Source organism: Rhinoderma darwinii, chromosome 2, assembly GCF_050947455.1.
Source record: "Rhinoderma darwinii isolate aRhiDar2 chromosome 2, aRhiDar2.hap1, whole genome shotgun sequence".
NCBI lineage: Eukaryota > Metazoa > Chordata > Amphibia > Anura > Rhinodermatidae > Rhinoderma > Rhinoderma darwinii.
This window is the reverse complement of record NC_134688.1, coordinates 41,164,273-41,180,735: the sequence shown is the minus strand read 5'-3', so window position 1 is coordinate 41,180,735 and position 16,463 is coordinate 41,164,273. Positions and strand designations below refer to the sequence as shown.

The window sequence follows — 16,463 nt, the reverse complement described above, 5'->3', positions numbered from 1 at the left end:
CCCCCCCCAGAGCCATAAAAGTCAGACGCTCAGACCCTCCCATAGAGCACTCAGCAGTTAGTCAGTCGCTCTGAACCCCTCTTGCAGTATAATCCCCCCATATTGTCCTCAGGAGGTTTTTTTCTGCAAGGGGAGAGGTGTCTGACTGCTTAAAGGGTAACTAAACTTTAAAAAAAAAATTGACATATCATAGTGACATGTCAAAAGTTCTCATCCGTGGGGATCCGAGCACTGAGACCCCGACCGATCGCTAAAACAAAGTGACAGAAGCGCTCAGGTGAGTGTTGTGCCACTTTGTTTCTGATAGTCTTTCCTCTGATAGACAAGCAAGCGGTGTACGGGCCCAATAGAAAGCCTATGAGTCCGTTCACCGCTCAGAGGAAAGACTATCAGAAATTAAGTGGAACAGTACTCAACTCAGCGCTTCTGCCACTTTGTTTTACCGATCGGTGGGGGTCACGGACCCCCACCGATCAAAACTTCTAACATATCACTGAAATGCAAACAGTTTTTTAAAAGTTTAGTTACCACTTGGGACTAAATTTATTGGTCTGAGTTAATGTATGGGCCTGATGTCTTAATTTGCTTAGGGGTTTGGGGTATAAAACAATTTAGGGTGTTTAGTGTCTGAATTTTTGTGTTGCTATAGACGCTGAAAATGGCTGCAGAATCGAGGGGCAAGATTTCTCATCAGGAAACTCGGCAGTCATCAGGAGAAGACTCCATAACTGCCTGTGTCAGATGGAGAAGAGAAGAAAAGAGAATGACTACCATCTGAGAAGACATCACTTGTGAGTCACTGGATCTATAGAGGATCTGTCCCCTCTCCTGGCATGTCTTTTATAGGAAATTCTTCTATTCTATAAAAAGTCTTTCTGTACCCAGGACTTATAGACAAATGCGTGTTACCATTCCCATTGTCAAGAGGATGTGTCCCTACACAGTGTGATATTGTCGGCGATGGTTGGAGACTGTCAGTATGTAGGGACACAGCCCTTTGACAAGGGGAATCTTAACACTCATTTGTCAATACTCGCACAGAAAGGTGATTTTTAATAGAGGCATGGCATGGCAGGGCGGTGGTGGAGAGGGGGCCCAAGCTTGGGGAACAGCCGCCTATGGTCTACTTAATCCACCACTGATGCTACCTGACTTATTGTACATTTTTGGTGTGATGGTCCCTTTTGCACTATACCTGCATTGAACAGACATGCTAGGTCCTCCAGAGTAAGACGCTCTTTGTTGCTGCTCTTCACTGTGGCTCATTGATGAACATCAGAAACAATGGGTTTTCTAATCATGGCAACCTATTTAAAATATTAATGCTGGTGACTTATTGGAATCCATAAAGAAACCACTACTATCTGTAATGTGGCGGATAGTTGAGGTGTCATTAGTATGGTAAGATCAAAGCAGGCTATCAATTAAACCATTTTTTAGCCCAAGTGATTTTAGGGCCTAAATAAAAACGACACTATTCCTGGCTTGTTATTCAGCACTTACGACACCTGGAAGCTAACGCTAGAAGGTTTTTCAAGTGTTGGAAAATCAAAGGCTCTATTAATGGATTCCATTTTTACAGGATCCATGATGGATATGATGGACCCAATATGATCCCTCATGATTAGTTATGATCCATTGATGGTTTCGATCTATCAAACAAATCAAAACTACTTTTGATCTTCTCCTCTGAGAACACTTTTGTCAAACTTTGTGGGGAGTGAGCTTCAGATAGGTTGCGACACAAAGGTTTCATCCCATGCAGTTGATTGGCTGGATGTGTTTCAGTTGCTGATTGGTGCCTAATATTGTTCTGGTATTCTTGCTGTGAAAGAGGCAGAGAGAGCTGCTTCTTTCACTATTTAAACACAGAGCTGGTGACATAGCTACAGCACACACATCATACATTAATACAATACTGGTAAAATAAAAAGAACAAACTGACAAAATTGCATAAGAATTAATAGTTGTCCCAATGCACATTACAATCATAGCTATTTTAGTTTTTTGGGGGGAAAGTATTTTAGTGTTTACTTCTTGTTCAAAGTGGTTTTGCCATCTCAGGCATTTATGGCATACCATTTGGATATGCCATAAATGTTTTATAAGTGGGTGTCTTAAGGGGAATTCCTATCTGAAGTATCGGGCTGAGAGGTACAGGTCTGATGAACCTTGTTTGCGGATTCCCAGCTGTGGAGGTCGCCTTAGAGTTTAATGGAGAGGTGGCTGCACACGGTCCTCTCCACTGAAGTCTTTGGGAGTTACGGATAGAGCCTAGGGTTGCCCTTGGGGACCTCCAAACATCAGCTGTAGTATGTGGTTGAACCTGCCAGCAAGTGTTCAATATCTCTTCAGCGCCTCTATAGGGGAAATTAAGCATTACACATTTCTCACTGAAATTAACCAACTATCTGTGTAATGTATGGGTTCCCCAGAACGAGAGATGCTGGCTAATAGACAAAGGGTGAATGCAGACCTCACTTTATTAATTCAGAATTCCTTAATGGGCTATTTAAGACTGGATTTTCTAAACCAGACAACCAATTTAACGTAACCAGGGTAGTTTATTAGCGAAATAAAATAAGGAGCAACACTCTTGTTTGGAATGTCATGAAATTTATTCAAGTGATTTCACAATTAGAAGCCTGAAATTCAAAAAAATGAATTCTGGTAAATGAGATCACACAGTCGAATGATAGCATATTCAAAAACGATGCAACATTCAGTAAAAAAGCATGAATATGAGCAAAACACAAACCAGTTCTATATGTCATGGAAAAAAACCTTTATATACAGTATGCCAGCCACTGCCACATTATTACACTTGGATGAATGGGTTGTTAACAGGAATTACCTAGATAACATTACAGAAAATTATCCTGAAGAAGAGTCATTTGCTGCCCTTAGTCTTCTGATTTTGATGTCTATCTATGCTGCGCCATTCAGTTATATGTCCCTTTTGTGAAACATTAAAGAGCAATGAGAAATATTAACACTGCACAACTTGCAGAGTAAGCCCTAGTACTGTCCAAGGGGAAGCGATAACAGAGACTCAAAAGTGACACCCATTTTTGGTGACATCCTGTGGTGCGTGAAGTGGTTTAACACTGAATGAGGAAACATTTTTTTGCTTCTAGTCACCCCAGGTACTACTAATATTGTACTACTCAACCTGACATAATACTTCATCACTAAACTCCCTATTGTAGGTAAGAGGAATAGCTTGTTATTCTTGAATCCTGGTACAACGCTATACTGGCTTACTCCAATAATGTCCTACTTCACTTTATAATGGCATGCTATATAACAGAGGACTCCAACTTTTGTTAGGCTACAACTCCCAGCATGCTTTTTTGAGACCACTGATGTAAAGTATCTACATAGTGAAATAGCGCCATCTAGTACAAATAAACCATTGTATTGTTAACATGATCATGCACTTTAAGTACAGAGGAGCGTCTTGTCTCCCTGGGTATAGGGCTCTAAGTGTAATGAACACGTCTTCTCTTATTGCTTCACCTTTAATTCAACTCACTTAAATTACATTATTGTTGCAAAGAGATTATTCCTCAGCTTTCAAAAATAGGAGAAATATGTTTTTGAAAAAAGCAAATATACAAAGTATTCAATGGTTGTTAAAAAGTTTGTTTGTAAAATATATTGCTTTACATCAAAATTTACTCATGAAGAGTTTGTATTCTGACAAAATAGATTATTTATCCATAAAAATGTCAAGAAGAGATCATAGGAATATTGTACGTGATATATACTGAGATATTTATGTCCTAGTGTCATTTAAAGTGCACCTGTAGAAATTTCTGGGCATAAATAAATTGGAAGAGATTATTTCAGCCTGCAAAATGGCCACCTCCACAAATAGTGCACTTTAAAAATATAACTGACCACTTTTTACTTAGGCCTTACTTAGATTAGCGCATTGTACCCTTGTTTAACTGTGCGTATTCTGGATGTAATACCCAGGCCAACCCCAACCCTCTCCCCCTCCTTCAATCTAAATCTTTTCCGAATAGTCCTTATCAAAATTTCTAGATAAATAAAGTACATATTCTCTGTTCCATTCTCTCTACCCTCATGTCTTTTTAGAATTCACATAAATTAAAATTCTTGTGCTCCTCAATAAATGTTGAGGATGCCTTTGAGATATCTATACTGTCCAGGAGCTTATTTATATCTAGAATATCTAGATTCTAGAACTATGAACTGTAACACTGGTAAGTAGATCCTGCTGATTTGGCTTTAACGGATTTATTACCCCTCTGGCTGACTGACCAGATCTCTGGCTCCTATGGAGCCTGTTAATGGGGCTGAAGGATGACTGTGAAATCAGCCCACTGAGGATTGTTTCCATGATGTCTGAAAATGACCCACCTCAATAATTATTGGTCACGTCGGTCATTATGAGGCAAACATGCTGTAATATTGTCAAATTGGCAATGTGCATGGTCTACTTAAAGTGCTTGTCCTCTCTGGACCACGCCATTTTGTATGTAGGGTTCGCTGAAGATTAACTGTCACATAGTGTCCTGCTGCTGGGACCACGAGCGATCAACTGTAAGCTATGGGAGAACTCGGCAGCAAGTGTTCAATTCCCCTGCAGCACCACCACAGGGGAAATGAAGCATTACATGTTCCCATGGAATCAATGGGCTGTTTGTCTAATGCGCAGATATGTTAGGTACTCCCAAACAAAAGCCACTCTTTGTAGTCAGTCTTTGCTCTGGAGAGTAAAGAGGGCCCTGAACACGATAGGGTATTTGGAAACAGGTTTTCTAAACCAAATAACCCTTTAAGGACCAGAGGGAAGGAAAGATAAGAGTAATATCCAAAAATAAATTGCCTCATGGAATGGTATTTAACAAATACAACCCTTTAATGCCTACAATTAGTTAGAATTAAAGATGTCAACCAACGTATTATGGGAAAGTGAACCATCTGTTAAAAATTATCACAGTACATTGGGACCTTATGATGGCCAGAGTTCGAGTCTTTATCATGTGGACCTTTTACCTCCAAAATACGCAACTGACAAAAACACTGGAGGAGGGAGGAAAAAGGGCATTTACACTAATTTTCATCATTTTAGTAATCTTTAACGGCTGGTTACCCAATAGATGATGGCCTCAATATTTCCCCTGAAACTGTTCATAATAGCAATTTTATAATTGTTATCTTCTCATGATACACCTATTGGCTATGTTTAGACTGTAGAATGGTGAAGCAATGTATATACAGTATATATATTAAAGACATCTCAATTATGTAAATGTAGCATCAGGTCAGTAGAAATATTAGGGATCATAAAATGCTTACAGTACAAGAGCTGGCTTGATCAGACATCAACTTAAATGTAACAAATAACTCTTCAATGCTTAACTATGAGAAAAAATACAATCTAAAAAAATAGAAAACTCTCATGTCAGATGAAAATATAACACTGCGTAACCCGCAATATGCGCAACCATCAAATGAGCAAGTCCCGTGGTGCCTAAAAGCCTGGGGACTTATAGTTTATAGTTAAAACAGAGATGAGTACTTTACCAAAAAAGCATGCATACAATCGCTGTGGTCATACAGCACGGCCATGATAATGAACACAATAGTGAGGCAGTGATCTGGAATTCTACAATGTAGATGACTACACGTTGACCAAGCTTTCCGATGCCGCAAAGTGGGGACACAAAGCCATGTCCGTCTTCTGGAGCTGCTTTAAGATACGCTTGTGAAACTTGTTGCGTACACGATTGAACTCCATTATGTCCAAGGGATCTTCTTCAATCCAAAATTTATGAAACTCATGCATGAGAAAGCCTAGGAAGAAATATTTCACAATGTTATTTATGCACCAATACTAAAGTCCACAAAGCTGATGATATCATTCGCACATCGGTTTCTGGTGGTTCTGAGAGCTGGAGATATGTGAGCTAAAGTTGGGATCATGGGGGCAGATATTTTTCTGGACTTCTTGCCAATAATTTCATAGGAGACCACTACAGTCTGCCTCTACCTAACCAGAAATGGTTGATAAGAGGTAACAAAGGATTTTATCCCACTGCACAGGGAGTGGAGATAAGACAGATTTTAGGACCTCATAGATCAGATGTAATCTGTGAGGGAATCTGGAAGCAAGTGTTTAATATCCCTGCAGCACAACTACAGGAGAAATGAAGCATTACATCGTGCCCACTGAAATCAATGGTCTGTCCATGTAATGCATGATTGTGCTTGGTCCTCCAGTGGTGGTGGCCAAGTGGGGGACCATCCATTAATATGTGAGATAGTTAATAGGGTATTTGAATATATGAGAAAGTAATCATTAACCTTTTCACTGTCAGTAATGTGACATGTCAGCAGATGTTTGTAGTCAAGGACTAAGCGGTCACTTGCCAGCTAAAAAACAATGCAAAGTGCCCAAAACCTATTCTTAGGGCCAAATACATTGGCTCCATGATTCAGGAGTGATCCAATGATCAGATAAAGTCATTGATCGCTTCCTGAGGTTACTGAACCAACAAGTCTGCATAAAACGTAAATGATCTCGTCCCTGTATGACCTTTCAAAAACCCCAGGGGTGTGATAGATGAACATTTGCTAATCTTCTCAACAACCCCCCCCCCCCCCAACCTCAAAAGTATTTGCAGGAAGCTCTCTCTTATGCCCCATCAGACAGCTAAATTGCTTACTGCAACTGGTGGTACCTAAGGAGGCAGAATCTGCTCCCTAGAAACTTTGGGGTGAAGCAAACGGGCCAACCCTCTTGGCATGGAGAGCATCAGAGATTAATTGAATAATACTAATTTATAATAAACATTATCTCTGTGCCTGATCCCTCATTCCCTTACCGTCCAAATAACTAGGCCATACGTCCTCCTTCCCCCACCAAAGCATCTGAGACCATTTATAACAAAGAGCACAGTAATACTGTAATGATATCTGAAGGCTATTCCTATGTACTTACAGAAAGTTTGCTGGAAATGATACAAGGATGGGGCTTCTGGGGCCACATTGTACAGATGTGTCTTGAGGGCCCCACTTATCAGCAGGTTGTAGGCCAGGTCAGTAATGTTAATCCCAACAATGGCAAATGAGTAACTGTATGATATAAAAGCAATAGTTTTTGAAATTAATACATATGATATACAAGCACATTAATCGAGATAGATAGATAGATAGATAGATAGATAGATATGAGATAGATAGATAGATAGATAGATAGATAGATAGATAGATAGATAGATAGATAGATAGATAGATAGATAGATAGATAGATAGATAGATAGATAGATAGATAGATATGAGATAGATAGATAGATAGATAGATAGATAGATAGATAGATAGATAGATAGATAGATAGATAGATAGATAGATAGATAGATAGATATGAGATAGATAGACAGATAGATAGATGATAGATAGATAAATGCATAGATACACGGATAGATAGATAGATAGATAGATAGATAGATAGATAGATAGATAGATAGATAGATAGATAGATAGATAGATAGATAGATAGATAGATAGATAGATAGATAGATGATAGATGATAGATAGATAGATAGATAGATAGATAGATAGATAGATAGATAGATAGATAGATAGATAGATAGATAGATAGATAGATAGATAGATAGATAGATATGAGATAGATAGATAAAATGCCAGTGATCAGGCTGGTGTCCATCTCTTTTTGTACTACTTCACATAAACATTTAGCTTTGACTAACACTGGCTATATAATGTCAGCAAGTCTAAAAATGTACCATGTTCCCAATATATTTTTTTATTACCCTTTTCAATGTTTTACTTTATTTCTTTTTACTTTTTTCAGTGGAAAATAAAGGTTATAACCTGGAAACCATCACCAAGCAGATTAGTATCACCTGATAGAACTTCTAATGACTTTATTTTTATTGTGTTTATGGTTGGTAAATTCCCACGTCATGCTGGCTGGTTAATAAATAAATATATGAATTGAAATATTTTATAAATTGTCTAATTTGCATAAGAATATGTAATGAATGTATTGGCCACTCAATTATCAAGAGTAAAACCATATTAATATGTTTATAAGCATCAGATTCACAGCTATTTCACAGATTGACTACATTATGCACTGAACATACTCAATAGACTAATAATAAGAATAAAAGATCCGTTAACAGCACATTGCTGATGATTTCCACTTAGCAACAGGGTTTTTTTTCTACAAGACAAACAGTAAAAACTAACTGAAAATAAGTTGGAACAAAAAAAAGAAAGTATGGGAATAAAAAAATATGTTTTGTTACCTTTTTAGTTAGGGGAGTTTATATGTGTCTACATTTGGCAATTTCTATGATAAACATACCCAATGGCCTTGTCAAACTTTTTCATTTCCCATTCCATTTTGCTGATTTTACTAGAAGGAGAAAAACATAACAGTTAACAAATCGAAAGGAAAAAAAGGTAGAAATATATAAAAACATAGACACACATAAAGACGAATGAGATGTTTAACCAACACTTAGGCCTTGTTCAGAAAGAAGCTGTAGCGGTACGGTGGAGAGTCCATATTTCATCGGAATACTGCAGCAAAACCACATCAATCCTGAGCGTTTTTGTTTTTTTGTAATTTTGGAGTGTGCTGACAGTGGCGATCGCACAGGTATGTCATGCTGTCACTTATCCTTCAAAGAGAGCCTGTTGTCTTAAAGTTTTTTTTTTTATCTTAAAAGGTAACCAAACTTTAAAAAAACTTTTGACAGGTCATAATGACCTGTCAGAACTTTTGATCGGTGTGGGTCCGAGTACGGAGACCCCCATTGATCACCAAAATAAAGCGGCAGAAGAGCTCAGGTGAGCGCTGTGCTGCTTTGTTTCTGATCGAGCGAGTGTTGTACGGCCTCATAGACTTTCTATTGAGCCAGTACACTGCCCACTCGGCCTTCCAAGTAAAAGCCGATCAGAAACTAAACAGCACAGCGCTCACCCAAGCTCTTCTGCCGCTTAGTTTTAAGGAGGGACATGATTAACTTGTATAAGTATATAAATGACCTATACAACAAATATAGTGAAAACCTGTTCCATGTAAAACCCCCTCAAAAGACAAGAGGCGACAAGTCTTGTTTACTGTGAGAACTGTGAATCTATGGAATAGCCGGAGCCGGTCACAGCAGGGACAGTAGATGGCTATAAAAAAGGCTTAGAAAATTTCCTAGAACGAAAAAATATCAGCTCCTATGTGAATGTGTAGAATTCTTGTTTGAATGTTGATCCAGTCAGATGTCCACTTTAGATCAGGAGGGACATTTTGCCTTTTTATGGCAGATTGGCTCATACCTTATTCATTTATTTTTTTTACCTTAAATAGGGGGAACTAATAGGGGCTACCTCTTCCCTTCATCTACATCCTTTCCCATCCCTTGGTTGAACTTGATGGCCATGTGTCTTTTTTCAACCACACTATGTAACTATGTAACTTTTATAAAAGACTTCCACATTGAGATTTCTGTGCCTATTGCAAATGTTCACTGTGGATCCTTTTTGAATACATTATATTTGGACAGGTTTTGCAGCTTCTTCTCTAGTGCCCTCCCAGTCAATACAGACAGGGAATTAACACAAGATATGCAAAATTATCTTTTAAAACTGTGTTAGAATGTGTTTACACCTAGATCCCATGTTTTTGTTTTTTAGTCCTAGGATATTGTAAATGCACTCTAACTGTGCATTCACCCACCTCCACTGTGTCCTCCCATACCGATTTGGCACCCCCGTGCCACCAGTCACACTTGCAGGTAAAGATGTGAGAAGGGCGTTCCTGGTGCTTAGAGCGCGTGACGCTCGCTTCAGCAGTGAAAACGACATTTCTTATGAGCACCCGAGCGGTGCTGATGGCAACCTGAAGAGCATTCACATACAAGGCAAGCATAGCTGAGCTGCGCATGCCCGCCCTGTGTAGTGAGAGCAGTGAGTACGTATATGCGCTTGACTCTTGAGCGGGATGATCTGCGCATGATCTTCCTCTTAGGCCGGGTTCACACGTAGCATAAACACTGCCGATTTTACGCAACAGAATTCATGAGGAAAATACGCAGCATAATACAGTAGCAGCAAAGTGGATGAGATTTGAACAAATCTCATCCACACACTTCGTAAAAAACCTGCCGGAAAAATGTTCAGAAATTGAATGCAGTGCGTTTTTTTTATCAATTTATGCTGTGGAATCGCTGGTTTTCTGTTGTGGGTTTTCCCTATTGAATGAGGAGGTAAAACCCGCAACAAAAAGATCTGTCTGCTCCTGTGTCCAGCCCGGCCTCCAAGGATGACATTTGATACCATGTGACTGTTGCAGCGGTCTCATGGGATTAAATGTAATTCCAGGAGGCCGGGCTGCAGAACGTCAGAAGGACGCGACGCCATGGCTACGGGTAAATATAGACTTTTTTTTTACGTGCTGTTTTCCACAGCAGACATTCCAGCCCAAAAATTGCACAATTTGGGGCAGTTTTTCGGCCAGAATTCCCTGAGGCGTCCAGGGCGCATACTCTGCGAATCTTTCTGCAGCGTATCTGCTCTGTGTAAACATACCCTTACAGAAAGAACTACAGGAAAATGCTGCCGCGGTAACCGATCAAAAATCAAACCCACAGGATGGTGGCGGGGGTGAGCTTCATTTTAAACAATTAATTGTATTGGCAAATATTAATTATTTTTAATATGTGATGCAATGGTTGCAACCTTGATACAACCCATTTAATAAGGGGTGAATGGCTGCTGGTCTGGTCTTAAATCTTAAAGACCCAGTCTTACAGTTTCTTAAACTGCAGAGTACTTTCAATGTGCTCAAAACAGAAAGCTGAAAGGCAACAGCATACCTAGAGGATGAGAGGACTTATAGCAGGGATAAAAATAATTTCCCTTTCAGGTGCTGCTTGATACCTCCACAGTTCTAACCACGTGGGAAAACACGGGTAAATAGCTGCTTGGGATCTAGTGTAAGGGAAAACTGGAAATTTCCTCCGAGCCTCCAACACTTGGGGACCTCCAACACCCTGCCCCATCATGGCCTATTCTCATCTCTTCCTTTATTTTTTGATCACTGCATAGAGTTGTTATTTCGGCATTATGTGGCACTATTAATTAGGCACTTTAGGCCATTATAATGTGAGCACTGTATGGTATTGCTATTTGGCACAGTTTGGTAGCATCATGTAGGCACTAAACATTATTCAAACAGTATTTCCCTCTAATTCCTGCCTTTTCAAAATGGTAGGAGTCCCCACGTTTGCCAAAGGGCCTCCATAGAATTTGATCCAGCCCTGACATTACCTATATACAAATCAAATAAAACAGAATAGTTGACCTGCTGATAGGTAACTTTTAAATGCCCCACATGGTAAATACTACTTACATTATGGAAGTTCATAACTTAGTTATTTTCTTTCACTATCCTGATAGTTATAAAATCTTTTAACTCTGTGCAAAGTACATATTACAGAATGTTAACGCAGAAACCTCGGAATTCCTTGCCAAAGGGCATTCTTCCCAATCATTGAGAATTATGTTGTTCCGAGTGCTCATACTGTGAAAGGTTTTACTTAGTTATTGCAAAACTGGGGCAAGGACCTTAAAAAGCAACGTCTTAGAGATTTAGACAGACTAATGGCTTGCAATTTATTCCTTTTTATGTTGCGTACGGAACACGGGCTGTGGGTGGATGGTCTGACATTTACTATCTTTATAAACAACAAATCTATGTCAAGTAATACTTAAAAGACCCATATTTCCTATAGTAACCTGACTGAAGTGATGCAAACAACGTTAGAGAATATGTTCTTAAAGGGGAACTCTACCCACTGTAAACACATTGTTTTAGCGGTATTTACTCAGTTATTTGAATAAAGGGCTTTGTTTTCATAGCAGATACTGTAGCCGGATATTTTATCAATAGGGCAAACAGTGCAGCTGCTCTCGGCCTCGGCGCAGCAGGAGGCCTCCAGCCTCCGCGAAGATCTACTTACTACAGGGGAGTCTCCTCCTCTCTCCTCCCTCTTCCTCCTCTCCCAATAGAAGCTCAGCTACAGCAGTGTGAGTGCTGAACTCTGCCCTCCCCGCTCCCCATAGGCTACAGATGGACATGGAGCTTCACATTTGGACCTTGGACACCCCTTGCAGCCACCAAAATCACAAGTTAGTGCAGGGATACAGTGCACCAGTATCAAGCACTCTGAGGGGATATTATGTATACATATATGTCTTGCCTAAACAATCTAAAACTATCGTAAGGATATAAGAAAATGAGGCTTTCTACTTTAGGATGCCTATACAGGGGGTGGCAATGGTGCAGCAAAAGCTGCATGTATATATAGGAGGCTGTTGTGTTTTTGAATGGACACAGTTCTAGTAAATACATGTGTTTTTTGACAGCTAGCAGAGATCTGGAAAACCATGAACAATTGATAAATTATAATGGAAAATTGTATAACTTTTCATTATACAAAGAATAAAATGTATTTGCGGAAATGGAATACCACTTTAAAGAACAAAAAATGTGAAAGAGGAAACGGAATCAAAGCTCAGTAGAAGAAGAACGCAGTTTTTAGCTTTCATCGAGCTTCTAAGGGTATGTTCACACAACCTATTTTCAGGCTTAATTCGGGCGTTTTACGCCTGGAATTACGCCTGAAAAGACGGCTCCATTACGCCTGCAAACATCTGCCCATTGCTTGCAATGGGTTTTACGATGTTCTGTTCAGACGAGGTGTAATTTTACGCGTCGCTGTCAAGAGACGGCGCTTAAAAAGACGCCCGCGTCAAAGAAGTGCAGGACACTTCTTTGGCCGTTTTTGGAGCCGTTTTTCATTGACTCCATTGAAAAACAGCTCCAATTACGTCCGTAATGGACGCCGCGAAAAACGTCTGAAATTCAGGAGCTCTTTTCGCCTGAAAACAGCTCCGTAATTTCAGACGTATTTTGCGTTTGCGTGTGAACATACGCTTAGGGTTGTGATATTGCCAGATTTTTGTTTGTTGTGGCGGTCACTGCAGCACAGCCCTGTCAAGTGAAGGCCATTAATGTGTATTCCCAGAAAACCTCTTTAAATTCACATTGTATATAGATTATGTACAGAAACAGCATAACAGCACTACAAGTAACACAATGCAAACACAAAGGGATGTAAGACGTGTTATAAAAGATGCAGTCCTGCTCAGAAACACTAAAAAAATCACGCCAAGTGTAGAAGCAATCCATAATATATGTATTATATCAAATATTAATATATTAAGAATTTATTGAAACAAAATTTTACAAAAATTGTCCATGTTAAGAGAGACCCCGTTCACACGTAGCAGTTTGTGACAATGGCAGCCATTATGGCTTTCAACCACGGTAACCAGACGTATCTTGCGTATAAGTAGCAGATTTTTCATTCCATTAACACAAAGCGGTATGGACGGTTGTAGTTTTTACGTCCTACTATCTTTTTTTTTTTTTTTATCACAGAATGTCCTATCCACTTTAAATCAATAGGAACCCTGTGAGCACATACAATGTTAAACAGGAAATATTTTTAGACTTTGGGTTACTTGCTCTGTCTGGTATCTTCTATTGTTGCCGACCATATGGAATACCATACCTAAATAATACTGTCATAATGTACATAGAACCATACCATACAGTGCCCAATTAACAGTGCCATAGAGGGCACAAATAACATTGCCATACAGTGCCCAAGTAACAGTAGTCTAAATAACTGTAGCTGCTTTTCCATTGAGTTGGACACCAGATGTAGGATCTTGTGATCGGTAGGGGTCCCAGAGGTTGGACACCCACCGATCAGATATTTATTACCTATGCTATGGATAGGTGATAAGTAATTATTATATGAAAACCCCTTTAAGGCTGGCACTGGTTTTATAAACATTTTATATAACTTTATCTTAAAGGGAAATAAAAAAAAACTATCTATACAACAATATGGTTTATACTGCCTTTTTAGGTACAGTAGTACTTTGTGTCTCAACTACTGTCACTACTGCTAAGTGTGAACAGGGCCAGACAATGTGATACGATTTTACTGTGTGTAATTAACATGCATGAGAATGCATCTTTAGATACTAAATAACCAAACAAAATAATAAAAAGTAAACCAAAACTTTATACCTTAAGTCCTCTTTACTGACATCCCTTAAATTGCAAAACATAAAAAAGAAAAGAATAAAGCAACTAAAATATGTAAAATAAAAATATGTAAATATGCAGTAAATAGAAACACCCTATAAGTTGGGCTACATCATTTCAGCATTACAATATTTTGGAGCACGATACAGAAATAACAGCAGATTGGAGGGAAACGTCTGGTCTGTTATATTAAAATATAAGATTATACAGCTCCTAACCTTGTTAGATCCTGAACTACTAACCCATAATGTTCTCTCTACCTGATTAAGAAATTATCCTGTCCCAATTAGAAGACAGTCCTCACTCTGAACTCCTCTTCTGAGGAGAGCCGCTAAGAAAGAGTGGCTTCTGCTCTGGTGGACTAGACCCGACCATGTATTATATGGCTGCCTCACTCATTTGAAGGACAGCGTATAATACAAAATGTTCCCAGTAGTAGCCACTGTAGGGAAAATGTGTGGCCGGCTGCAACATGCAACATACACTAGCAATATCAGTTGATTGCTGTGGTTTTCATAAATCAGACCCTAATACTTATAAAATCAAAATTGATCAACTTTGATTTTATCAGTATTAGGCTTAGATGAGGTGTCAGAAGCTCACAGGACCAAGCTGACGGAGGGATTCAGCTGACAATGGCGTTCTGCAGCTTCTATGTACAGTGAACACATAGAAGCTGCAGAACTGAAGCGGAGCAACATTTTTAATAAAAGTATATCACAAAAGTGATTTGCATGCAAAAATACATACATTTTAGTTTAAAAAAAATTAAATAAGACACCAGAGTTGTCCTTAGCGTTTAAGGTTTGGTGGCTATGGTATGGTATGGGCTGTTTTATTTTATAACTTTTTATTTACTATTTTACTACATTATAACATTTATTTTCTTATTAACAAATTCAGTATATAAACAAATATCAGAAAAATAAAGATAATTTGTAGTTTATATATCATTTTTCTCCCAGCCCGGTCACTGTAGTCCCACTAGTGTTACTACATCCCATGGGCAATGCTGTGGAGTCTCAAAGCATCTCAAATGGTTCTATTATATTTAATATTTATTTAAAACACATATAAAAGTATGAAAATAAATAATATTAAAAAAGTAGAAAGACAACTACAGAACAATCAAGATCCTAAGTAGATTTGTACCTGCATTTCGGCTGAAGGGAATCAGAAAGTATCTGTAGAGCAGAGTTGGTATCTTTTTCTGCAAAGTATCTAAAATGTAAAGTAAATAACACACCAAAAAGAAGTCACATGTGGTTAAAATAACAAAAAGAAAAAAGTAATAGAATGCTTTTTGTATTGTGCTGGATTTTATAAAGGAAAGTGCATCGCTGACATAGACAATTCTGCGAATTCTGACATAAGAAGAGGAACTTTTTTGAGCGATAGTCCACCTGTGAACACCAATTTACAGTCTTCAGATTGAATTTTTCTCAAAGTAACGTGGCGGAGCACAGACAGTACTCAGCAGTGTGGCAAATTAGTTCACCGCTCCACCGCTTGAGTCGAGTTCTGCCGCACTTGTGTAACCTCCAAGTTTTGGGGTTCACTAGCAAACAATTGCTCTCCTCTTAACTGCCCGAAGTACGGATCCCTGTCAGGACCAAAACTCCTCACCTGGATACAGAAAACTTTTGGAAAATGGACACACACCAGCATAAAGCGATCATCAAACCTGGTTTTCCTTATGGGATTCTTCGCAGTACAGAAAGAATTGTAAGAAGGAAAAAGGACGAGAAAAACAACGACTGGGTGGAATCTGTCTAACAGGTATTTTCTGCGCTTTAATAATTAAAACTTATGAGATACAACCTTGGTAAGAAACATATTATTTCAAACGATGTAGTAAAACTCCAGGGCCACACCCGACTCGTTTCACCCATTCCGGCTTCGTCAGGGTTTGATCCTCGAGTCAAAGGTGACCAATAACATTGGCCTGACCTGGAATCCCTTCCTGGTCCAAAGTTCATACAAAAACATTAAAAACAGCAATTTTTATGTGTGAACTTTGTGCCAGGAAGTGATTCCAGGTCAGGCCTATGTTATTGGTCATCTTTGACACAAAGATTAAACCCCTGACAAAGCCGGAATGGGCAAAACCCATCGGGTGTGACCCTGGAATTTGACCACATCGTGTGAGATTATATGATTTTTACCAAGATTGTATCTTGTAAGTTTTAATTATTAAAGCGCAGAAAATACCTGTTACACAGATTACACCCAGTCGTTGTTCTCGTCCCATGTTACGAGGGATCCCATAAGGAAAAC

At 39.0% G+C, this 16,463-nt stretch overlaps 1 protein-coding gene across 2 annotated transcripts in view; it reads right to left on the bottom strand.

The window, feature by feature from the left end:
* Positions 1-2,596: 2,596 nt before the first annotated feature.
* The window catches only part of ELMOD1 (ELMO domain containing 1), a 100,629-nt gene continuing 86,762 nt past the window's right edge, over positions 2,597-16,463 (bottom strand). Inside the window, exons 8-12 of one of the 2 annotated variants that reach the window (XM_075851587.1) lie at positions 15,339-15,407; positions 14,169-14,192; positions 8,370-8,420; positions 6,977-7,110; positions 2,597-5,829 (exon numbers count right to left, since the gene is read on the bottom strand). In XM_075851587.1, coding sequence (XP_075707702.1) covers positions 5,657-5,829; positions 6,977-7,110; positions 8,370-8,420; positions 14,169-14,192; positions 15,339-15,407 — 451 coding nt within the window. In that variant the 3' untranslated portion in view covers positions 2,597-5,656. The remainder of the gene's footprint in view (positions 5,830-6,976; positions 7,111-8,369; positions 8,421-14,168; positions 14,193-15,338; positions 15,408-16,463) is intronic. The other variant, XM_075851588.1, reaches the window with a different exon arrangement.